General features: G+C 36.9%; 1 protein-coding gene across 2 annotated transcripts in view; it reads left to right on the forward strand.

Annotated features, from left to right (window-relative positions):
• The first annotated feature begins 1,812 nt into the window (after positions 1 to 1,812).
• The window catches only part of TERF1 (telomeric repeat binding factor 1), a 34,686-nt gene continuing 11,883 nt past the window's right edge, over positions 1,813 to 24,615 (forward strand). The window contains exons 1-8 of one of the 2 annotated variants that reach the window (XM_063079334.1): positions 1,813 to 2,146; positions 6,656 to 6,751; positions 8,045 to 8,166; positions 9,770 to 9,856; positions 12,506 to 12,655; positions 13,550 to 13,662; positions 17,086 to 17,145; positions 19,237 to 19,328. In XM_063079334.1, the coding sequence (XP_062935404.1) occupies positions 1,834 to 2,146; positions 6,656 to 6,751; positions 8,045 to 8,166; positions 9,770 to 9,856; positions 12,506 to 12,655; positions 13,550 to 13,662; positions 17,086 to 17,145; positions 19,237 to 19,328 (1,033 nt within the window). In that variant the 5' untranslated portion in view covers positions 1,813 to 1,833. The remainder of the gene's footprint in view (positions 2,147 to 6,655; positions 6,752 to 8,044; positions 8,167 to 9,769; positions 9,857 to 12,505; positions 12,656 to 13,549; positions 13,663 to 17,085; positions 17,146 to 19,236; positions 19,329 to 24,615) is intronic. The other variant, XM_063079335.1, reaches the window with a different exon arrangement.

A 24,615-nucleotide genomic window follows, 5' to 3' on the forward strand; every position in this document is an offset into this window, starting at 1 on the left:
CATGGAGGGGAGACTGAGTTAGATCAGTTCCCACTCCCCGTACAAACTAAAAAGGTTTTATAAGGTTTGACTTAGAAGAAGGGCTTGGGTGGTCGTTTTTGCATAAAAATCTGTTCTGCACAAATTCCAGTTTTTCTCAAAAGGCAAGGGGGTAGGGGGTGGAAAGCTGATTAACACGAGATAGGGAGGGGCAAGGGGGAAGAAGGTGGAAATCTGCTCAACCTGGTTGTGCTAATGCTGGCCATGAGGCCTAATAATGAGGGTCCACTTTTGGTTTGCAGATGGCCATCTTTTTCTTGAATCCTCACATAGGGGGAGGGGTGAGCACTACTATGTCTCTTCTTCTTATAAGGACGTAATGAGGGCTCCATTAAAATCACCTCCCAAAAGCCCCACCTCCTAATATCATCCCATTGGGGGTTAGGGTTTTAGTATATGAATTTGGGGGGACACAAACATGCAGTCTATAACACTAGGTTCAAAATGTGCCTTAGCCCTTTCTCCCTTAGCCTCTATCCCCATTCCTCCATATTATTTGCAAAATGGAATTTGCTTCCCATGAGACAATCAGAACTTGAAGAAGAGACCCCTCTTGATGCATCGTCCTCTTTCCAGGAAGCACAAATATCCTGCTCTTCCTGCTAATACTAATTTAATCTCCCCAACCAGCTTATGATGCAGGTATTATTATCCCCAAAATACAGAAGAGAACACTGAGGCATAATTTACCCAAGGTCACACAGCTAGTGGGTAAATGGTAGGGGACATTCCACCCTAGGCATTCTTAATGGCTACAATACAATGCCTTCATGACTTAACATTTAAACTGTACTGCAATAAAGACAATAATAAGAAATGTGTAAAATTAAAACACATAAAGGCTCTGATAACGTTGGATTTGTTACAAACAGAAAGGTTTTTAAAGTCAACTTTTTATTCGATTATGACTCACATACCGAAAAGTGTATAAATGATTTAAGTGAACAAACACACTGATGTAACTATCACTCACACCGAGAAACAGAAAATAACCAGACTACCCACCACGACGCAGAATCTCCTCTTAGTCTGTGTTTCAAAATTCAAAATAAGCATTCACTTATTATTGTTGTATCTCAAACCCTGACTGGAATGCACTTCCATAGTAATATACTCTTTCTAGAGCAGTGATTCTCAAAACGTGGTCCCCAGACAAGCAGCCTCAGCATCACCTGGGAACTTGTTAGATTTGCAAATTAAAAGACCCCAGGTCAGATCTACAGAAAAGAAACTCTGGGGGTGGAGCCCAGCAATTTGTGTTTTAACAAGCCCCTGGGCTGATTCTGATGCATCTTAAGATTAAAGAAGCATGGATGTCAGTTGAAACAGTTTTGGTTCGCGCTCACGTAGTAACTGTGTTAGATCAATACTAGGGTCTAAAAGTGTTACTTCTGACTAATGGTGACAAGCTCTAATTACCTATCTCTTTTTGAAGTACGCTGCAGGGAAGACGCGTTTCTCTTTTAACTAACCGTGTTATCGCTCCAGTGCAGGGTGTCTTTTGCAGGAAGGACAAAGCAGCCCACGCCCTGCCCTCTCTCTCAGCCCAGTAAGGGGCACCCCAGTTTCCTTGCAAAGCCCAGGCCACGGACTGGCGGGGAATTCAACCTCCAGAGGCAGGAGCAGGCCTTGGCCAATCAGAAGCTAGACTCGAGTCGCTCGCCCATCCTAGCGGTGTGATTGGTGGTTTCCCGCCGGTGGCAGCGACCCTCCGTGGCTACGCCCCGCGCCCTCCAGCGCGAGCCAATCGTCGCTCAGCACCGAAGGGGCGCCGACCCGCGGGAGCGATTTAACATGGCGGAGAACACCGCCTCAGCGGCCCTTAGCCCGCGCGGCTGTGGGGACGGGAAAGATGCCGACCTCCTAGAGGAGAGGATGGTGGAAACGGAGAGAGACGACCAGCAGCAGTTTGAGTGCCAGGAGCTTCTCGACTGCCAGGTGCAGGTGGGGGCCCCCGAGGAGGAGGAGAAGGAGGACCCGGGCCTAGTGGCCGAGGCCGAGGCCGTGGCTGCCGGTTGGATGCTCGATTTCCTCTGCCTCTCTCTTTGCCGAGCCTTCCGCGACGGTCGCTCCGAGGACTTCCACCGGACCCGCGACAGCGCCGAGGGTGAGTTTGGGCGCGCCGGGGCCGGGGGCAGCGCGGGGGCGGGGGAGGGGCTGCGGCGGAGGATCTGCGGAGGGACCGGGACCCTGGGCTCAACTTCAGCTCAAGTCCCGGTTCCGCCTGCTGTCCGCTCCTCAGTTTTTCTCGGATTCTTTTTTTTTTTTTTTTTTTTCCGGCAAAATGAAAATAAGATCCCCGTTTAGAGCTGAAACAAGATTAAATGAGTTAGAACGTATAAAATTGCACCCGATCCAGTGCCCAGCGTGTGTTGTCTCCTCTGGCGCCTGTGTTTGGTGGTTGTTACTCCTCAGGTATTTCTCTGGTGATTTTTATTCAGCAGTCACAATAGCCTCCGGTGACCTCCAGGCACCTTTGTGTTATGTTAATTTGTGAGCTGTTTAAACCTCATTTGACCTACTACTCGCTCAGTGTGGTCCTCAGAATATAAGTAACTGCCCGTGAACTCTGCCGCCTGGACATCCACGAGGTGATGGACAAAGACAGACCCGTAGAAAAGACTAGCGCAGCTTTTTGAAAGATGACAGAAAGATGCTCTGGTACTTCATTCAGAGTTGGGACACTAAATATATTGTATAAGTAAATAGGAGGGTACTTCAAAAAGTTGGTGGAAAAATGGAATTCAAGGTCATACGAATCTTTCCATGAAATTTTTGAGGTACCCTCCTAGTTATAGTACTATCAATATGGGTCTTGATAGAAAATTCTCAGAAAGCCTTATCGATACATTCCGTTTTCACGATAATCCCATGAGTTAAGCAAATAATCTTAGTTTATGGAGGAGTGAACTAGTTAACCTAAAGTACGAACAGGTTAAATGGGGTGTTCCAGACCCAAGCGTTGTCTTCCAATTCAAGGGCCTTTTCCTCTGTGTCACAGATAACACTGAAGCCATGGGAAACTAACATTAATTAGAAAATTAAATCCTACGGGCTGGCCTGTGGCTCACTCGGGAGAGTGCGGTGCTGATAACACCAAGGCCGCGGGTTCGGATCCCATATAGGGATGGCCGGTTTGCTCACCAAGCCAAGGGTTAAGATCCTCTTACCAGTCGTCTTTTAAAAAAAAAGAAAGAAAGAAAAGAAAATTAAATCCTGGAATGAAGCCAATTCACCATAATTAGAATTATTAAAAAGTCCTCTTTGGGGAAGAGGCTAGAATTATCTATGTGGTAATGGATTACAGTTGAACTCCTGTTTAGCTAATACTTATATAGGTATATGCGGAATATACTATAAAGAATATGTACCTCACAGGGCCTGATTTTCCAAAGCCTTGCAGTGTCAAATATTGACCTTGTGGAGGACTGGAAATTTTCCTCAGGCTATAAGTCTCTGGTGTAAGATAAAGAATTGTGGCACAGCAAGGTTGCTGGCTCAAGGACAGACTAGTTACTGATTGTTACGTAAAGATACTGAGAAATTGCCGTAACATCACTTCTACTGGAATGTCATCTGGCTTGTTTCACTGAAAGTTACCAGCCTATATTGTTAAACTATAACCCCACCTATGTTCTCTTCCTGTAACTTTCTGGTCTGGAAAATAAATTCAGGAAGAGAACCCCAATTCAGGGTTAATTTCTGGAGGAAGGAATCCCTCTCGCTTGAGCGTTCCCAAGGGAAGTTAATCGCTTTGGGGCTTCTCACTGCTCAGAAGAGGTGGGCTTTGAGTAATCCTTTGTGGCTCCATCATTCTGGGGAAGTGGGGTGACAAATCCGTGGGGGGCAAAGCAGCAGGTATAGATGGGTATAGAAATGTTTTTATGTGTATGAGTAGACATGGGTTAGTATACATACATATATTTCCTTGCTCTGTCAAATGAAAGGGCACAAAAGCAACCTAATCCTAGTAGCAATGATTATACCTAGCACCCAGATCTTGGTTTCTGATACCATTCTCCAAAAGGAACCAGGGCTCTTTGGAGAAATGACTGATTCAGGGACTGGGAGAGGAAATAAACAGGATGAACCTGGAGCATCCTGCAGTGCCAGAAAGTGAGGAAGTGCTCAAACAAACAATCAAAACCCCTCAATGGTAGGGGTATAAAAGGTCGCAGGTGCCATCTGCAAGACCTCCCAGTGGCCAAAGCAGAAACAGCTAGAGCAAGAAAATTAAGTGGTATTGGTTTATAACCCAAAGCATAAAATAAATATCCATGAGTCTGTACTGATGTAAACAAATGATTGAATAGGTAAATAAATGGGAGAAGAGGTGAATCTTGTGTGTAGAAGAATTCCAAGTAATTTAATGTTGCTACTCTGTCCTCAAGCAGCATGGAGCATAGTGTGTGGCTGCATATGGTGACTTTCTTCCGAAGAGTACATTATGGAAAGGAGGGAGGGAAAAAAGTAACTATACAGTACAGAAACCTGGCAAACACGATCTCACTTCAGTGATCAAGATCAACCATCAACAGTGTTACTTGGTAATATGTACACTGGATATGATGTAATGAAAATGGTATTTTACTTCTGAGGTCTTTCTCCCCAATACCCACAACTCCAGTCTAATATGAGAAAAACATCAGAGAAATCCTGATAGAGGGACATTCTACAAAATTCCTGACTAGTACTTCTCAAAATGTCAAATAAAAACCAAGGAAAGTGTGAGAAACTGTTAAACTAACAGGTGCCTAAAAACACAGGGTGACTAGATGTAATATGGTATCCTGGATGGGATCCTTCCACAGAAGAAGGACATCAAGTAAAAGCTAAGGAAATCTGAAAAAAAGCATGGACTTTAGCTAATAATAATGTATCAACATTGGTTCATCAATGTAACTTGTACCTAATTCTAATGTAAGATTTTAATAATAGGAGAAACTGTTGCAGGATATATGGGACCTTCCTACTATTTTCACAGTCATTCCATAAATATTTAAAACAAAACAAAACAAAACCCTTCTGATGTTCTAGCTCCAGACCTGAGGGATAATGTAGGCCACCTCCATTAGTTCAAGGTTAAGAGCATAGAAACCTAGAGAGGGTAAACTGGTTTTCAAGTTGCACTGCTAATCAGTGGCTGATATGCAAATTGTGAACATAGTGCTGTCTCTGTGTTCCCATTTTTAACTGAAAGTACTCTTTTATTTCTTATTTTATAGAATTTCATTTACTACACTTTTCAGAATTGTAAAAATATACAACTCGATGCTTTCTAGAAAATTCTTAGCTATTTCATTCAGACTCAGAATTGTTCTCACACCTCATGTATCCAGTTAATGCCTTTTCCAGACTCCTAACATATTCCCTGCCATGGAAAACAGGATAAGGTGGTGATTAAGAACAGGGGTTCCAGAGTATCTGTAATTAATTTAGACTACATTGAATATGGAGGGAAGTGAAGATGGACTTTCTTCCCTGGAATAGATGAGGTCTTTCTTTTGTTCCTACACCATGCTTATCCTTTGTGGCACTTGTTAAAATTTTAATTAATTTCTTGCATAATTTTCCGTTTAATTTGTGTCTTCTCAGACTAAAACCTTCCCAAGGGAAACAGACTGGCTATCCTATGTCAGTCATCAGCTCCTAACAGTCTAAACAGTAGATGTTCAGTAAATATTGAATAACTTGTGTTTAAATTTTATATAAATTTTGTGCTCTCTTTACGTTTTATTAAATTCTGACTGTTTGGTTCAGATAATCACTAGTATAGCATAAAATTATGGCATTTTAGAATTGAGGAAATGGAATAAATGTATTTGTCTTATCTGCTTAGTGACTGTGGCACTGCTTTTCAGTTTGCTAGTTATTTAAGCTTTTTATATACACCATCCAAGCCCTAGGTGAAGTATATAGTCTGCCTGGGTGAAGCAAACCAGGGTGAATGCTAACAGTGGCACCTGCAGGTCTTAGATTAGTCATTACTTCCTCAAAGAAACTTTCTCTGACACCCCCTCTGTCCGATAGGTACTTAAACACACTCTAAGGTTTCTTTGTTATATGCTTCCGTAGCATTCTGTAATTGTCTTTTTTTCAGTTTTCGCCACGTTTTTGCTTTAGCTATTCAACCATTTATTTCTCATTGCTACATGGTAATATGCTCACTGAGGTCCAGGACTGTTGTCTACTCACCATTGTATGTATTCACTGCCTGACACAACATCTGGGTGGGCATTAAATATTTTGGAGATTAATATTAATAAATATGTTTTTAAAATATAGCTTTGTAAACTGAAAAGACGTATCACTTAACTGAAACCTTGACAGAAATAATACATTTCTTATAATAAGAAGAATTTGAAGGGATAAAGTAAGTTTCCAACTAGTGATTTGACACATTTTACATTTGATCTAAATTTCCTTTTTCTTTAGTATACAGTGCTACTTGTAAAAGTAATTTCAAATATTGACTATCAAAAATTAAAACATACAGCTCTAAATTTTTGAAAATTCTTGCCAGATGTTTATAACCTATTACTTAACAAACCACACTGTGGCACTACTGGATCAAGTTTGATTTTATTTGGATAAAATCCGTTTTTTTCTTTTTCAGCTATTATTCATGGACTGTCGAGTCTAACAGCTTATCAACTGAAAACTATATACATTTGTCAGTTTTTGACAAGAATTGCCGCAGGAAAAACTCTTGGTAAATATGTATTTTTCTCTTATATTGGAAATACTTCAATCTATGTGTAAATGTAATACAATGAGAAGAAACAAACAGATGGGAGTTTTTTTTGGTTTTTTTGTTGGTTTTTTCTGAGAGTTTGCCCTCATGTATCTGGCATATATATACACATATACATATACACACACACATGGATACCTAAAGCAAGTAAAAGAAATAAAGTCCCTATCTTCTTAGGTCAGGGGTTCTCAAACTTTAGCCTGCTTCAGAATTACTTAAAGGACTTACTAAAAAACTCAGAATGCTGAGTCACTCTGCCCCCCATGAATTTCAGATTCAGTACAATGGGTGTGGGACCCTGGAATTTACATTTTTGGTAAGTTCCCAGTTGATTCTGATACTGTTTTGGGGAGACCACACTTCCTGGACTCTATCTTGGAGATTTCACTTTAAATTTGATTATATGGAAACTTAGTGGTGACTGACTCCTATCATAAGCATTCTGTTTTTTACATAGCTTAGCAGCTATGATATTTGAAACCTTTTATTGGAACTTGAGGTCAGCACTTATTTGTGTAAGGAAATATGATTGACAGCTATATACTCTCTCCCTTGTCCCCATAGTTTATTTTAGAATGTAATGGGCAGGCCTGGTTCGGTTTGTCAGCAGTGGCTGTTTACAACATGGTCATCTAAAGGGCTCTGTGATGCAAATAATTACATATTTATACTGGTTTTTACATTTACAAAGTGCTCTCTCAACAATCCCATGTTACAGAAAAATACTGCATCTCTTTAAATATCACCAAGCAACCTTCAAAAACCAGGGATTTTTGCTCTCCCAATTTCTATTTAAAGGTAATGAATGTGGAAGAAAGACATTTTTAGTTAATAATAAATTATGGATTTTTGTGATCAAAAGTATGTACAATATTAACCAAGTAGAGAGAATTTTAGTAGACTGTTGAGTGAGAAGCCACTTATGAGCTGTTGTGAGTCTTTGTTCAGAATAACCTGATCAAAATTCTGTGTTAGGAAAGTTTAACTGTAGTAAACGATAATTTATTTTAGCCCTTAAAATCAATATTTTAGTAAAGAAAAGCTTCAGGTGTTTTGTAATCTAATCAAGCTTTCCCCTTTTTTAAAATTGATCTTAATGAGCAGATTAACTTGGAAAATTATATATGAGAATAGTGCCTGGTTCATAGTATACACTGAATAAATATTTAAAGGAATGTATTTTTTAAAAACTGACAAAGTAAGGTTCCACTTAGCTTCCTAAGTTGCTTATTTTTGTTCTGTTTTTAAAAGATGCACAGTTTGAAAGTGATGAACGAATCACACCCTTGGAATCAGCCCTGATGATTTGGGGTTCAGTTGAAAAGGAACATGACAAACTTCATGAAGAAATACAGAATTTAATTAAAATTCAGGTAAGAGTATTACTTTGTGCTTATAATTATTATTTCGCTAGAAAATAAAAACATATTTAACATCTAAAAGAAATTAAGAGGAACCTAATTTGTTTGGCAGTAAGCCAAGAGTAAATTTTAATATAATCTTTCTCTTTAGAAATTTGACCATTGGTTTGTAGTCTTAACATGAGCACTAGGGGCTGGAACTTAATGTTTCATACTTAGGCATACGTTGCTCCCGTGTTACAGAAGATCTCTTTAAAGATCGCCAAGCAACCTTGAAAAACCAGGAGTTTGTGCTCCCCCAATTTCTACTTAAAGATTAAAAATATGGAAGAAAGATATTTTTAATTAATAATAAATTACAGATTTTTGTGATCAAGAGTATGTAAAATTTTAACCAAGTAGAGAGAATTTTAGTAGACTGTTAAGAGTGAGAAGCCAAAAATTCATTCAAAGATATGATAGCAGAGAAAATAAGCTTTGCTAGCAGTCAAAGCGAATACTAGGGACTTTCTTAAATAAGTAAATTTTTCCTTTCTTTTTTTTTTTTTTGGAATTTAAAAATTTTTTTTTACTGGATGGATAGAAGAGAAAATCCAAGTAGTTTCCTACTTTCCCAAGAATTGGTATGGTGACTGTTAAGTAGAATATGGACCTGAAGAGAAGAGAAAGGGCAGAAAAATGACTGCTGCTTTTAAGAATTCAACCCATGGCAAAGAGATTTGTCATGTTATTCCAATCTTCTGGGGCTCTAGGGAAGCTGGCCTTTGTTATTAATACACTATTGTAAGGTTGAGTTGTTGACGTTGTTGGCAGTAAAGTATATAGCAAACATTTAATATGTCACTTACTATTTGCCAGGCAAGCCGTGTTCTAAGCACTCTCACATGTACCTTTTTAATCCTCTTTAAATTCTGTGAAATAGGTACTGTTATTTCCACCATTTTACATATAAGGAAACTGAGGCACCAAGAGATTAAGTAGCTTGCCATGATGTTAATGTTCCTATGCAGACATGGATATGGTCCCTTATCTTAATCGTGTGCAGTATCAGAAAGACCAGTATGTAAAATGATCATTCAAAAGCATCTGGCTACCTAGGTTTCTGTTAGAGATTTTCCAGGGATTCTAACCAGCAAATTTTATATATTGTAATCATAACAAAACTGCATCTACCTCCTCTGATTTCCCTTTTGCTGAAAATTCATATTTAGGTGGGTCCTGAATGTACACAGTATATCTTCTAATTTATTTATTAATGTCTGCTTTTAATTTGGCCTAAATTAAAGATAGAGTGCTGAGCATTTACTAGTGTTCTTCACAACGTTCATTCAAGGGTTGTGTTACCTTTTAATTCATTTTTCACTGAACTTTTTGAAATACCCTTGTATTAGTAAATGTGCATGGGACTTATGAAAATTTTTTATGTCTTTTCAAGTCATAGTTATTTCATCCTTGAAAAAGTATTTTATATCATTTATCAAGTCAAAATTTTTAAACTACATAATGTTTTAAGTGAAGTGTTTTAGATTTATCTGAGTTATTTCAGTAATTAAACAACTATTAGATATTTTAAAAAGCAGTCTAAGGTATGTATTTGTCATCTTGCATTTTTTAGGCTATAGCTGTTTGTATGGAAAATGGCGATTTTAAGGAAGCAGAAGAAGTCTTTGAAAGAATATTTGGTGACCCAAATTTTTATACGGTAATTGTTTAAATGGAAACCGTAGAATTTTAGAACTGTTTATATGGAATGAGGAAAACTGAAAGAAAATTAGAGGAGAAAAGGAATGCTTTGTCTTTTAAGCAGTATAGAACAACACTGTCCAGTATAATGCAAGACATCACAGATATGATTTAAAATTTTCTAGTAGCCACATTAAGAAGGTAAAAAGAGGCAGGTGAAACTAATGTAATAACATTTAACCCAATATATCAAAAAACTTTATCATTTTAATGTTTAATCAATGTAAAATATTATTGATGATATATTTACATTCTTTTTTTTGTACTAAGTCTTTGAAATCTGATGTGTTTTTATACTTACAGTACATCTAAATTCATACTAGCCACATTTCACGGGCTCAATAACCATATGTTAATGGCTACCATATTGGGCAGCGCAAGTGTAGAAGAAAGTATTATAACTTGCTTACTTTTTCCTAGAGGATTTCTTATATGATCCTTAGTAGTTTCTGTGTTTGTGTGGAGTGTTAAGGTCAGTAGACCTTAATTTCTTAGTGTTAAAAACAAAGTATTATTATTAGAGTGAATTGAGCTTATTCAAAGAAAGAAAAGATGGTTTTATACATTTTTTTAGTGAACTTTCTATTGAACAGGTAGCGTACCTCTGGAAGCATATCTGTGTCATAAGTGTATAAGTAGATGTATCTTCACAAAAGGGACATACTTGTGTGACCAGCCCCTAGATCAAGAAAGAAAACCCATGGTCAATTGAGAAAGTCATTATTCTGACTTGTACTACCCAAGATTAGTTTTTACTTGTTTCTGAACTTTATGGTAATGGAATCATATAGCAAGTTTGTATTTGTAAGATTGATCCATGTTGTTGCTAGTAACAATAGTTTGTTCATTCTCATTGTTTCATTGTATGAATATACTACAGTTTATCCATTCTACTGGTGGTGGACATTTGAGTTATTTCCAGTTTTGGCTGCAACATCTTTTTACATGTCTTTTGTAAGAGAAATGTATGCATTTTTACTGGGCACTTGCTTAGGAGTAGAATTGATGAGTCAGGGGGTATGCACATATTCCGTTTTAGAAGATAATACCAAACAGTTTTCCAAAATAGTTATGTCAATTCCTTAAGTAGTGTGAGAGAGTTCCAGTTGCTCCACAGACCTTATCTGTGGTTTTATTTTAGCTATTCTTGTAAATATGCAGTGCTATCACACTGAGTTTTAATTTCTGTTTCTTGATGATTAATAAGGTTGAGAACCTTTTGATAAGCTAGAAGAGAGAGTCGGGGGTTGATGACCTTAATCCAATAAGAGACTGAGTTTAGTTGAGGGTAAATTTCAGTTTTGTCTGTCTCTAATTTGACCTTGTTTCAAGGGTATAGAACTCCAGAAATTTCAGCTAATAGCCTGACATGTTTACTGGTTTTCCTGTCCCTATATTTTCTCCTTTAGCACTGTAAGACTACTGAAAACTCCACTCAGCTTGTATTTCATAGAAGAGGAAAATTTATGGCCAGTAAGCATTAAGATGTTAAGACAAAATGCTTAATCTCACTAGTATTAGTCTTCAGAGCAATAGCAAATAATACACTGAAATACTATTAAATATCCCACAGACTGGCAACAATTAAAATGTCTTAGAATACCAATAGTTGGCTCAAAAAGTAGAGAAATGATTAGACTGCCTGCCATAATTTCCTCTGAGAGTGTAAATTGTTAATTAAATTTTGGAGAGGATTTTAGCAGAATCTGCAAGCATGCGTTCCAGCAATCCCACCTCTAGATAATACCCTAGAATACCTGTTTTCACTTACACTGCACATTTTAAAAACTTTGCTTTAAAGACAAAAACAAAAATTTAGGCCTTGCTGAGACAGTTGCTCTGGTACTGAGCCTGAGAATTTTGTTAAAGTTCTATAACTTTATTGTGCAGCCAGATTGAAAAAACTGCTATTCAAGAAAAACTTGTACCATAAGATGATACGTAGAAAAATGTTTAGAAGCATTGCAGTAACAGAAAATAGCCTAGATCCTTCAGCAGTCTGGAAGAATGGATGAATAAATGATATTTTTGATCAATGTAATACTATACAATGGTGACAATAACTAGTTCTACAGATATCAAATCAGCATGGTGAATGTCATAGACATAGAGTTGAGTAAAATATAACAAGTTTCAGAAGAATGCACATAGTATCACACCACTTAAAAATTGTGCTAAATAATTCTGTGTATTATTTATGGACACGTACACATGTAGTTCATGTATAAAGGAATTCATGGGAATGGCAAATTCTAAATTCATGAGGGGAGAAAGGGGATGCAATCAGGTTATGGTAGTAAACAGGCTTTAACTGTATTGATAATGTTTTGTTTCTTAAACTGGGTAATACAGACACTCTGGATCATAACATTTTTTTTATCTTTTTGTGTGTGTCTGAAATATAAAATATTCTCTAAAATGGGGGGGGAGCAAAAAAAGTCAGTAAAAATACATTGGTGAGCCATATAAACAGAATTTTTAAAATCTCGTAATTGTGTCTCAGTTTATATTATAAAGTGATTTTTTTTTAATGAAATAACATGACAAAATTTGTTATGTCAAATTTTATTTGTGATTTATGGTAATATATTTTTTCTCTTTTCTTTAGCCTTTAAAAAGGAAATTGCTTATGATAATCTCTCAGAAAGATACATTCCATTCATTTTTTCAACACTTCAGCTACAACCACATGATGGAGAAAATTAAGAGTTATGTGAACTATGTGCTAAATGAAAAATCATCAACCTTTCTAATGAAGGTATACATGTTATTTCAGAGTGACTCTAACAATAAACTAAAGAGAAACTGTTATAATAAGGGAGAATACTTGAAATAGAAATATTTGAAGACTAATCAGAATTTTGTATAGTGGTTTTGTAGAAGAATGTGATAAAATGTTACAGTTAGTGAACTAACTAAAGGATTTATAGGTGATCTTTGTAGTATTTTTGCAACTTCAAAATAAGAGTTGGAAAATTTTTCAAAATAAAAGCTGAGGTGAAATCTTAGAATGAATGAAGAATAAGGAATAAGGCTGGCTGGTTAGCTCAGTTGGTTAGAGCATGGCCTTATACCACCAAGGTCAAGGGTTCAGTTCCCTGTACCAGCTAGCTGCCCCCCCAAAAAAAAAGAAAAGAAAAATAAGAGAAAGCATATATTTACTTTTAATTAAGTAAATATTAAGGACATTTCTAAGCATATTTTGGGGGAAAAGTAAAATTGGATTAAAGAAGGGCCTTTTTAAATTTTTTTAATAACATTTCCTGTCTTGGCCTCAAAAAGTTTTAAGTTAATATATTATTATAGTGGAGTACCTTGATTGATTTTAGGTAGTTTTATTTCAAAATATCTGGAATTTTTATTGATTTTTTTTTGACTTAAAATTGTCTAGAGAGCATTATGTCTATCAAATATATTTACAAGGAAAGACCCCCTCCATAATGCCTATAAACCAAACAGGTAGCTAAAGTAGCTGCTGGTGATGTCATAATTACTGGTGAAAATAACAACACAGTGCCCTTTATTGGCCTATGAACAGATATTTTGGCTATGACAATCAAAGAATTGGAAAGCTTAATTTAATACTAATTGTTTAAAATGACTTATTCCATTTCTTCCTCTCCTCTGCCCTTTACATACACTCTTTTTTAAGGCAGCAGCAAAAGTAGTAGAAAGTAAAAGAGCAAGAACAATAACTGCTCAAGATAAACCTAACGGTAATGATATTGAAATGGAAACTGAAGCTAATTTGGATATAGGAAAAAGGTTTGTAAACTCATTAATTAATATGTTTTTTGTCTTATGAATGTTCTGTCTTTATGTAAAAGTAATGCTAGTGACCCATTATTATTTAAAATAATTATTGAGTAGTGGGTATTCATGAGTAGCTTATTGATGATTAACATTTGGATGTTTGGAGTACAGCAGTTATTTCATGACCCAGACAAATTATACAGGTTAAGCAAACAGAGTGAGAAAATATTACAGTTTAAATAATGTGGGTAATTTCATTTACCGTTCTCAGTGAGGGTGTACTCAGGAAGGAGATTGAGGTTGGGAACCTGAATTGTCTGTGCCCCTTAATTGTTCTCAGATCCCACATGCCTTCATTATAGGCTCATTATGTTTCACTATACTAAGAGTTGTTCTATTTTAAGATATTATCGTTCATATATCTTCTCTAAGGGTGAGCTAAAAATTTTATCTGGTGCTCAACTGAAGAAATAGTGGTTTGCTCTAATGCTGGAGGGAAGCAGGTTGTGTTAGTCCTACATATTGAGGGACACTAGTTCAGTCTCCAAAATTATATTTTCTTTAGGGATTTTCAAGGATGATTTTTTTATCTTTTGCTTTAGAAACTGTTGAGGAAGATACAACTATCATTACAAAGATCTTCTTTTCTATTGAACCCATGGTTTATTCCCTCTATTCTTCCACCCTTAACCCAAGGCCAGATTGTCAAATCCCTGTGGTCTCCATATGGATATATTTGGCAACTGATGTAAAATTACTGTTTCTTCTTGGAACCTTGACTTGAATGCTGCAAGAACCCTATCTTAACTACTTATGTAGAGGTGATGATCAGGGTCCAAGTTAGATTACTGCATTGGTCACATCTCAGGACTGAGGCTTAGTCTTCTTATAGTGGTCCTTCCTAACAGAGGATGACTTGCTGCTCCTCACTGGTTCATCTCACCAAAGGCTATAGTGAAGTCTTATTTCTCATTGACTTAGACCCATTTTTGAGAAATAGAGATTTCGTTTTTATTGGCTCTATTATTTCATTTTGTTTAGAAAATCAAAGTTTAATGATACTAAGACCCAGTACATTTTTGTGGCCAAGCCTTCCTGCCCAGTGTGATACTGCTATAAAATAAAAACTTATACCATGGTTCTTGGACAGATAATGAGTATATTTCCTATGTACTCTCCTAATATCGTATCACACACTTATCTCAGTTGTTCTCCTAGACACAGTGCAATCAGTGTGTAAAACAGAACTCTTCATGTTCTTATCTGCCTTTCTGCACCCTGACTCTCCTCTTTGACCTCACACACCCACTTGTCTCTCCAAGTATTAAGAAACTCATCTCAGGAATGCTTCTCTAGTCCATTCTTATCACTTATATACTAGATTATTACACAGCTTTGTACCACACAGATCCATCCTTGGCACAATTTTCAGGGTTAACTTCCACAAAAATAAATCTGTTTAGATCACTTCACAGCTTAGAAAGCTCATTTGGCCCCTGTTTCCTACTAGAAGAGTCAGAATTTATTGGCATGGCTTACAAAGCCTTACATAGCCCTGTCCTACTTTTGCATGTACAGTATCATTCTTAGTCATTAACCTTTACCTGCCCACTTAATGGTACTTTCTAGTAACACAGAATTTCTCCATGATCTTAAAATATTACAAGTTTTCATGCCTTTACCCTGCTTAGTTCCTTTTTTATTTTTTTAAGCTGGCCAGTACAGGTATAGAACCCCAGAGCTTGGTGTTATCACACCATGTTCTAACCATCTCAGTAACCAGTCAGCTAGAAGGATTCTATTTTGAATTCCCATTCTTTTATTCTCTTCAAAGGCAAGCTCTTATTTGCCATTCAAAGTCTACCTCAAAGATCTCCTTTGTGAAGTCTTGCCCAGCTCTGATCAGAGTTGTCACTTCTATGCTCCCAGAGCAATAAGTCACACCTCTGAAAAAGGACTTATCTTGGATAATAATTGATCTGTTTTCCTGTCTAATTCTCTCACTAGATTGAAAATTCTTTGAAAGTTTTTAATTAGCTTTGACACATCTTAATTAGCATGGTATCTTGATATGTAGTTCATTACCAGGCATACATTAGAACTTGTAATGCATTAGTCACAGAAAGCAAACTCAAAACTTGAGACAGGGTAAAGATAAGAATCAAGCAAATATCAAAATCATCCTGGAAGCAGAACCAGTGCAAAGAAAGCATCAAATCACCAGCTTCGGGACAGTAATCAGTAGAATGCAGGTGAAGCCATCATAGAATCAGAATTCTGATTGTGAGTTCAGACAAATATTAGACAAATTGAAATGAGACCCTCATTTTGTCAAAACGAGAGAAATAAATATTTTGCTCTGGTAGGGTTTATATAGTCTTCCCTTGATATCCACAGAGAATTGGTTCTAGGACCCCTGCTGATAGCAAAATCCAACAGTGCTTAATTGTCTAATATAAAATGATGAGTGTAGTATTTGCATATAACCTACACACGTCATCCCGTGTACCTTAAATCATCTCAAGATTACCCATTATACCCAATACAATGTAAATGCTATGTAAATAGTTGATATACTGTATTGTTTAGGGAATAATAAGGGGAAAAAAAGTCTGTACATGTTTAGTACAGATGCAACCATCTTTTTTTTCCGCAATAGAATGAATCCACGGTTAGTCAAAACTGTGGATGTGGAACTTGCAGATATAGAGGGCCAACTGTAAACTGTTTGAGGCAGCAAGATTCATACACATGAAACAAATAGTAGCTGACATTACATAATTTGTTGCTAAAGTCTGTAGATGGACTTAAATGCTAAAGTTGAGATGTACAGCTTCATGAAAAGTATTAGCCCTGAATAGGGCCTTGAAAAGGATGGTTAAGATTTTAACAAGTGGAAGAGGAAATGTTACTTCAGGAGAGAGGACTAGTACCAGTGAAGGCATGGAGGTGTGAATGGTCATCCTGTGTTTGTGGAAGCTATTTTAACTACAGCAAAGGGGAATTTCTTGAAAAGTTCAATTGGAGACTGGTGGGAAGAACAAGAAATTAAAATTGAAGTCATCAAATTGTGTATGTGTGCAGTGTTTTTTTGTGTATCGGTTGTACCTCAATAAAGCTGTTAAAGAAAAAAAAAAGCAAAAACCTGAATTTGTGCAAAAAAAGAGCCGTGAAAGAGTTTTTGAAGGAGTGAAGGTATGCAGCATTACCTACGCTTACCTTATATTTGGGGAAGCTTGATTTAATGTATTCTATAAGCACATCTTGGGAAAAATGAGCCATGTTGTAATGGACCTTATATGTCCCAACGTTACCAGGGTTTCTTTCCAAAGATATTTTTTATAAATGGAAATATGATTTGAATATGTAGAAAATACTATCCTTATGAAAAATTTCTTTTGTTTACATTCATCTTATTTTTTTCTTCTTTTAAAGTGTTAGTGACAAACAGTCTGTGGTAACTGAATCCTCAGGGGATAGAGTATCCTTATTGAGGTGAAGTAAATTGACATTTTTCTTCTCTGTCTTTCAAATCTTTGACTGAAGCAATTCATGCAGACCTAAATATGTTATAATAACTCATGTAAATGGTATGATTTAAAGAATATCTAGGGCCAGCCCATGGCTCACTTGGGAGAGTGTGGTGCTGATAACACCAAGGCCATGGGTTCGGATCCCTATATAGGGATGGCCGGTTAGCTCACTTGGGAGAGCGTGGTGCTGACAACACCAAGTCAAGGGTTAAGATCCCCTTACCGGTCATCTTTTAAAAAATAAAATAAAATAAAGACTATCTAAGGGTCCTGCTTACCTCAACAGATATTTAAGACTCTGACTTTTCTAAAAATTCCAAACAGTAGAGATCTGTTTCTGGGATCCTGGGTTGTTTCACATTATTTCTACAAGGCTATTATTGGAATACATATTAGAGAGTACTTGAGCTTAAAGCAGGTGTTTAGTAAACTCTTACTCCATCATAGAAACAAAAATATGAAGCTGGGGTAGGATGGGGGTGGGGGTTACATTTCTGATAATGTCCCAAATTCAAGTTTTATGAAATTACTTGAAAAACTGTATTTGATCTACTAGAAATGCTATGACAGACAATACAAATATACAGAGAGCAGAAAGTCTGCATGAATGATTTCAGAGATAGAGCATTTGGGATGCCCAGTGGAACCGTGGGAGGGGGTGGCTGACTTGGTGTCCCTTCATTGGAGATGAGGAATTGAGAGGCCAGGGTATTATACAGATAGTCCATGAGAACACTGAGATAATTCATAATAGCATCTCTTAAGTATAGGGAAAGACCTGTGACTGATGGGAAGAGCTTGGGAGAATAGTGAATAGCTATGAAGAATGATAGGTAATGTACCTAAGTGGCATGAATCTTCAAGGTCTGAAGTTTCTATGGAAGCAGGATCCTGAATGTGGTATTCATTAGAAATTGAAAACTATGAATACCCATCTCTGTAGTTTATGGAGGGTGAAAGTTTAAGCCAATCTGTACTTGAGAAAGCCACGAAGAGAAACATTGTTCCCAGGAGAGAGCTAGATTTTAGACAAGGCAAAGAGGTGGAGGAACTGGTCAAGAGGATTAAAATGTCATTCCAGAGAGTATAATAAGTTTTTGGTGGAAGGGATAGAGAAGAAGGATTTAGCCAGTTACATAGAGTATTTATAGGGATAAAAATACACCGTATACTGGCCAGCTGCCAAAAAATTAAAATGCAGTCATGCACCATATAATGACATTTCAGTCAATGACGCTCATATGTGTAGGTGGTCCTATATGATTGTAATGGAGCTGAAAAATTCCTGTCGCCTAGTGACGTAACATCATAATGCAACGCATGCCTTATATAGTAGAAGTAGGCTGTATCATATAGCCTAGGCGTGTAGTAGGTTATATACCATCTAGGTGTGTGTAAGTACACTCTATGGTGTTCACACAACAAAACTGCCCATCTACACATTTCTAAGAATGTATTCATATCATTAAGTGACGCATGACTGTATAGCTAAAAGAACCTACATTTTAGGTGGAGATAATACAGCTGCTTAAGCTTGGGTGAAGTGCTTTTTTGAGTCTTAGTTTACTCGTTTATAAAATTGGAATAATACCAACTTTTCAGAGTTTTCAAAAAATTACTCCATACTATATTTCCAGCATTACCTTCCAAAAAAGCTCTTTTTGGAAGCTATAAAGATAATCAAATGATATCTGCCATTATATGAAGGAATTCTGGAATTTCTTTTTTAGAAAATAAACTTAGAAGCCATTAGAATGAAAATTAATATCTTATAACAATTTTTTTCTTGATCTATCAAGTTGGAAGGTCAGAAGAATCTTGATTTCTTAGTAGATGTGATAGAAGAAATGAGAAATGGAAGAGAGAGATGTCTGACAACAGAAATCTTAAGAGGCCAAAGATTAAGATGGGGCACTAAGCAAGGAGAGCACCAAAGGAAGCAGGTCAAAGTAGAAGATCCTAGAACAGAGATTTAGACAAATCATCTACTTTTTTTCCATAGCTTTACTATAGTGTTTCTGGAACCAATCAAAAGCTTTCATGTTTTATTTAGGTCTCACAGGAACCTCTTCTTATCTAAGTTGAAACATGGAAGCCAGCAACAAGATCTTAATAAAAAAGAAGACGGAGTGGGAACTCTTCAAAGTGAGTGATGTTACTATTATTTTAGAAGTGGAGAGTTGATGTGTCCTCGAAAATGACCCAACCATTGACCTTACCAGTATAACACAAAAATGCACACTTCAGAAAACTGAAGCACAAAGAGGTTAAATGACTTGACTTCATAGTATTAATTGATTAATTTAATTTAGAAAGCTAGCTATTAGCTTAGAGTTGTTTTGCTATGACAGTACACTGCTTCTCTACCTTAACTATATTTAGCAACTTCATATAGTAAGTCCCTGGGAGCATTAAATTAGAGAATACTGAATCTTACTCCTAGGGGAAATACAAGATTAGGTTCCCGCAAGCCTCTGGTCACAACATTTTTAGCAACCAATCAATATATAACCTTGTTTTATGTGTGTTTCTGTTTTAGAACACTTTAATATATATTGTCGACTCAACATTGAGTCACTGCCCACAGCACTATAACTCATGCCTGAATGAAGCTTATGTAACACCTGTTTTCTCAGTAAGGCACATCACATCCTTCGTGTACTTAGGAACATTGGACATCACTTCAATGCTACACTTGGGGACCATTTTAAATAGTGAAATCATCAACAAAAAGTACAAAACCGCAAAAAATATGTCACTAAACCGTAAGGAAGATACCTGTTTATAGTACGAGAGCTGAAATAAGACATAGTGCCACCTTGTTTGACCTCAGCTGTGGATGTGTGCATCTAGCAATTCAAAATTTTTCACAACTTTGCACATATCCAGCAATGACCCTGAAAGTGCTGTGAGTATTGATTTAGGAGTTAGACAAATTTTAGCAGGTAGGTAAATTCACAAATAGAACCTGTAAATAATGAAGATTGACTATATATAGACTCCATATACCCTCTTTATTTTAAAATTTATTATTTTATAGAAGGCATTGCCCGATTTAAAAAACAGTATCCCCCCCCCCAAAAAAACCTTTTTTAAAGTAGTCCAGAATTACAGCTATCCATTGGTGTCTGTGGGGAATTGGTTCTTGGACCTCCTGTGGATGCCAAAGTCAGTGCATGCTCAAGTCCCTGATATAAAATGGCATATTTGCATATAACCTACACACATTATCCCATATACTTTATTATTTATTTATTTTGATTTTTTTTTTAATTTTTGTTTTCGGCAGCTGGCTGGTATAGGGATCCAAATCCTTGACCTTGGTGTTATGACACTGCACTCTTATCGACTGAGCTAACCAGCCAGCCCCCTCTCATATACTTTAAATCATTTCTAGGTTACTTATAATACCTAATACAATATAAACACTATGTAAGCACAAGGGTACTTCAGAAAGTTCATGAAAATAGAATTAAAAGATAATATGAATCTTTCCATGAACTTTTAGAAGACCCCTCATAGCTGTTATACTATGTTGTTTAGGGAATACATGACAAGAAAAGTCTGTACATATTCAGTACAGGTGCAATTTTTTTCCCCAAATATTTTCTATCCACAGCTGGTCAAATCCATCATGGACTCAGAACCCACTGATACAGAGGGCTGACTATTTTCAAATATAATTTGATTATAAGTATCTTTTTGGTATATATTCATTTAACAAATGTTTATTGATCACACATCATATTCTGGGTACTGTACTAATACAGGGATTTTTAAACCTTATAAATACAAACCTGAGTACTTACTGACCGGGATAAAATAATAGATATCGTGAAATTAGGTTTATTGCTCTATGCTCATAAGGTACTAGCTTAAATGCCAGGCACATAGTAGGCCTGCAGTAAACATTATTGAATAAATTTATTCATAACTGACGGCTGATGACGTGGCCACTATCAGCTAATGTTTGTAAATACAGCTCTAAAACATTTACATTCCTAGATATTATCATCATCCATATTTTAAAGGTGAGAAAACTGAAGCTCAGTGAAGTTAACTTTTCTAATGTTGGTGGAGTTCCCAAAATTGGTTTTCTGCATTTATTGCTACAAGATGGCTAGGAATCATAATTCTAAACTAGAATAATGTGAGCGTTTTACTGGACTTTTAATTTCATAGTACAAAATTCAAAGAAAAGGAAACAGACTTGTTTACATCCTACATCATTTCTCAGTAGTTAAACTGTGATGAAGACTGTAACTTCATTGCTGAGTGGCTTGACAGTGACTGTGGCTATTGTGCCTGTAATGTCTTGTGAGTTTTTAGCACATTTCTTGACTTTCAGTTAGATGTTAGTAATATGTTGTCTTAGTACATTTTGTGTCTCTTATAACAGATTATATGAAACTGGGTAATTTGTAAAGAAACAAAATTTATTTTTTTCAGTTTGGGAAGCTGGGAAGTCCATAGTCCAGGGAGCACATCTGGTGAGGGTCTTCTTCTGGATGGGAACTCTACAGGGTCCTATGACAAGAATGGCACGGGCAAGAAAGCTAACCTCACTTGCTCTCCTTATAAAGCCATCAGAACCACACTCATGACAATCCATTAAACCATCAACCCATTACTCCTTGAATGGACCAATCCATTCACACGGGCTTAGTCCTCATGATCTGGCCACTTCTTAAAGCCCTACTTTCCTCCACCATATTGGGGTTTAAGTTCTAACAGGAGCTTGGGGGAACATTCAAACCACAGCAAGTTTACATTTTTTAAAAATTCTAGTTTACTTAAGTGATTCCCAGGTATCCTGTCATTATAATTAGAGGATATTAGCTTTGTTTGTACTAAGTCTTTTTTTTTTTCCCCAAAATGAATTTTTGTTTTATAGAATTGACATGTGCTAAGGGAAAAAACTCAAGTAATTCAGCAAAGTTGAAAGAAAATCATCTAAATTCCGCCTATGCAGACAAACTTACCAGTATTCACTGAAATGTATAGTCATACCTCAGATATATTGCAGGTTTGGTTCTAGACCACTGCACGAATTCTTTGGTTTCCCAGCGCATATAAAAGTTATGTTTATACTATACTGTAGTGCATTAAGCATGCAATAATAGCCTTTTGTCTAAAAAACACTGTAAATGCTTTAATTTAAAAATCTTCATTGCTAAAAGATGCTAATGTTCACCTAAGCCTTCAGCAAGTTATAATATTTTTGCTGGTGGAAAGTCTCGCTTTGATGTTGATGGCTGCTGATCAGTTAGGGTGATGGTTGCTAAAGGTTGGGGTGGCTGTGGGGTGGCTGTGGCAATTTCTTAAGATAGGACAACATTGGGCCTGCCTGTGGCTCACTCTGGAGAGTGTGGTGCTGGTAACACCAAGGCCACGGGTTCGGATCCCATGTAGGGATGACTGGTTAGCTTACTGGGTGAGCATGGTGCTGACAACACCAAGTGAAGGGTTAAGATCCCTTCACCAGTCATCTTTTGAAAAAAACAAACAAACATAGGACAACAATGATGTTAGCCTCATCGATGGACTCTTCCTTGTATGAAAGAATTCTTTGTAGCATCCCATGCTGTTTGATAGCATATTACCAACTGTTAAACTTCTTTCAAAATTGGAGAGAGCCAGTCCTCTCAAGCACTGCCACTGCTTTATCAACTAAGTTTATGTAATGTTCTAAATCCTTTGTTGTCATTTCAACAGTATTCACAGCATCTTTACCAGGAGTAGATTCTATCTCAAGAAACCACTTACCTTGCTTATCCATGAGAAACATGAGTTTGCAGCAACTTAGTATCATCTTTAGGCTCCACTTCTAGTTCTCTTGCTGTTTCCACCACGTCTGCAGTTACTTCTTCCACTGAAGTCTTGAACCCCTACAGATCGTCCATGAGGGTTGGAATCAGCTTCTTCCAAACTGCTGTTAGTGCTGATATTTTGACTTCCTCCCATCAATCACGAATTTGTTTTGTTTTGTTTTTTATAATTGGCAGCTGGCCAGCATGGGGATCCAAACCCTTGAACTCGGTGTACAAATATTTTAATGGCATCTAGAATAGTGAATTTTTCCAGAAGATTGTCAGTTTTCTCTGCCCACATTCATCAGAAGAATTACTATTTATGGCACATGTAGCCTTACAAAATATATTTCTTAAATAATATGATGTGAAAGTTGAAATGACTCCTCGATCCGTGGGCTACAAAATGGATGTTGTGTTAGCAGGCATGAAAACAACATTAATCTGCTTGTACATCTCCATCAGAGCTCTTGGGTGACCAGGTACATAGTCAATGGGCTATGTAATATTTTGAAATGACTCTTCTGAGCAGTAGGTCTCAACAATGGGCTTCAAATATTCAGTAAGCTATGCTGTAAACAGATGTGCTGTCATCCATTTGTTGTTCCATTTCTAGAGCATAGGCAGAATAGATTTAGCATAATTATTAAGGGCCCTAGGATTTTCAGAATGGTAAATGAGCATTGGCTTCAACTTAAGTCACCAGTTGCGCTAGCCCCTATCAAGACAATCAGACTCTCCTTTGAGTCTCTGAAGCCAGGTGTTGACTTTTCTCTAGCTATGAAAGTCCCAAATGGCATTTTCTTCCAATAGAAGACTGTTTTATATACATTGAAAATCTTTTGTTTAGTGTAGCCGCTTTCATTATCTTAGCTAGATCTTCTAGATTAATTTGCTACAACTTCTACATCAGCACTTGTTGCTTCACCTTGCACTTTTATGCTATAGAAACTTTGTGAACCAGCCTCTGCTAGCTTCAGACTTCTTCTACAGCTTCCTCAGCTCCCTCAGCCTTCATAGATTTGAAAAGATTCTAGAGTAGGCTTTGGCTTATGGGGATGTTGTAGCTGGTTTGGTCTTCTATACAAACCACTAAAACTTTTTCCATATCAGCAATAAGGGTGTTTTGCTTACTTATTTTTGTGTTCACTAGAGTAGCAGTTTTTAATTTTCTTCAAGATCTTTTCATTTGTATTCACAACATGGCTAACTGTTTTGTGCAAAAGGCCTAGTTTTCAGCCTGTCTTGGCGTTAGACATGCCTTCCTCGCTAAGCTTAATCATTTCTAACTTTTCATTTAAAGTGACATCTGACTCTTCCTTTCAGTTAAACACCTAGGAGCCATTGTAGGACTATTAATTAGCCTAATTTTAATGATTCTAATATTGTTATATTTCAGGGAATAGGGAGGCCCAAGGAGAAGGAGGGAGACAGGTTAATGGCCAGTCATTGGAACAGTCAGAACACACATAAAACTTATTGATTAAGTTCGCCATCTTCTATGGGCACGGTTCATGGCTCCCCAAAGCAATTACAATTGTCACATTAAAGATCACAGATCCTCGTAACAGGTCAAATAATAATGGAAGTGTTTGAAATATTGTGAGAATGCCCACAGTGTG

Source organism: Cynocephalus volans, chromosome 15 (assembly GCF_027409185.1).
Source record: "Cynocephalus volans isolate mCynVol1 chromosome 15, mCynVol1.pri, whole genome shotgun sequence".
Classification (NCBI taxonomy): Eukaryota; Metazoa; Chordata; class Mammalia; order Dermoptera; family Cynocephalidae; genus Cynocephalus; species Cynocephalus volans.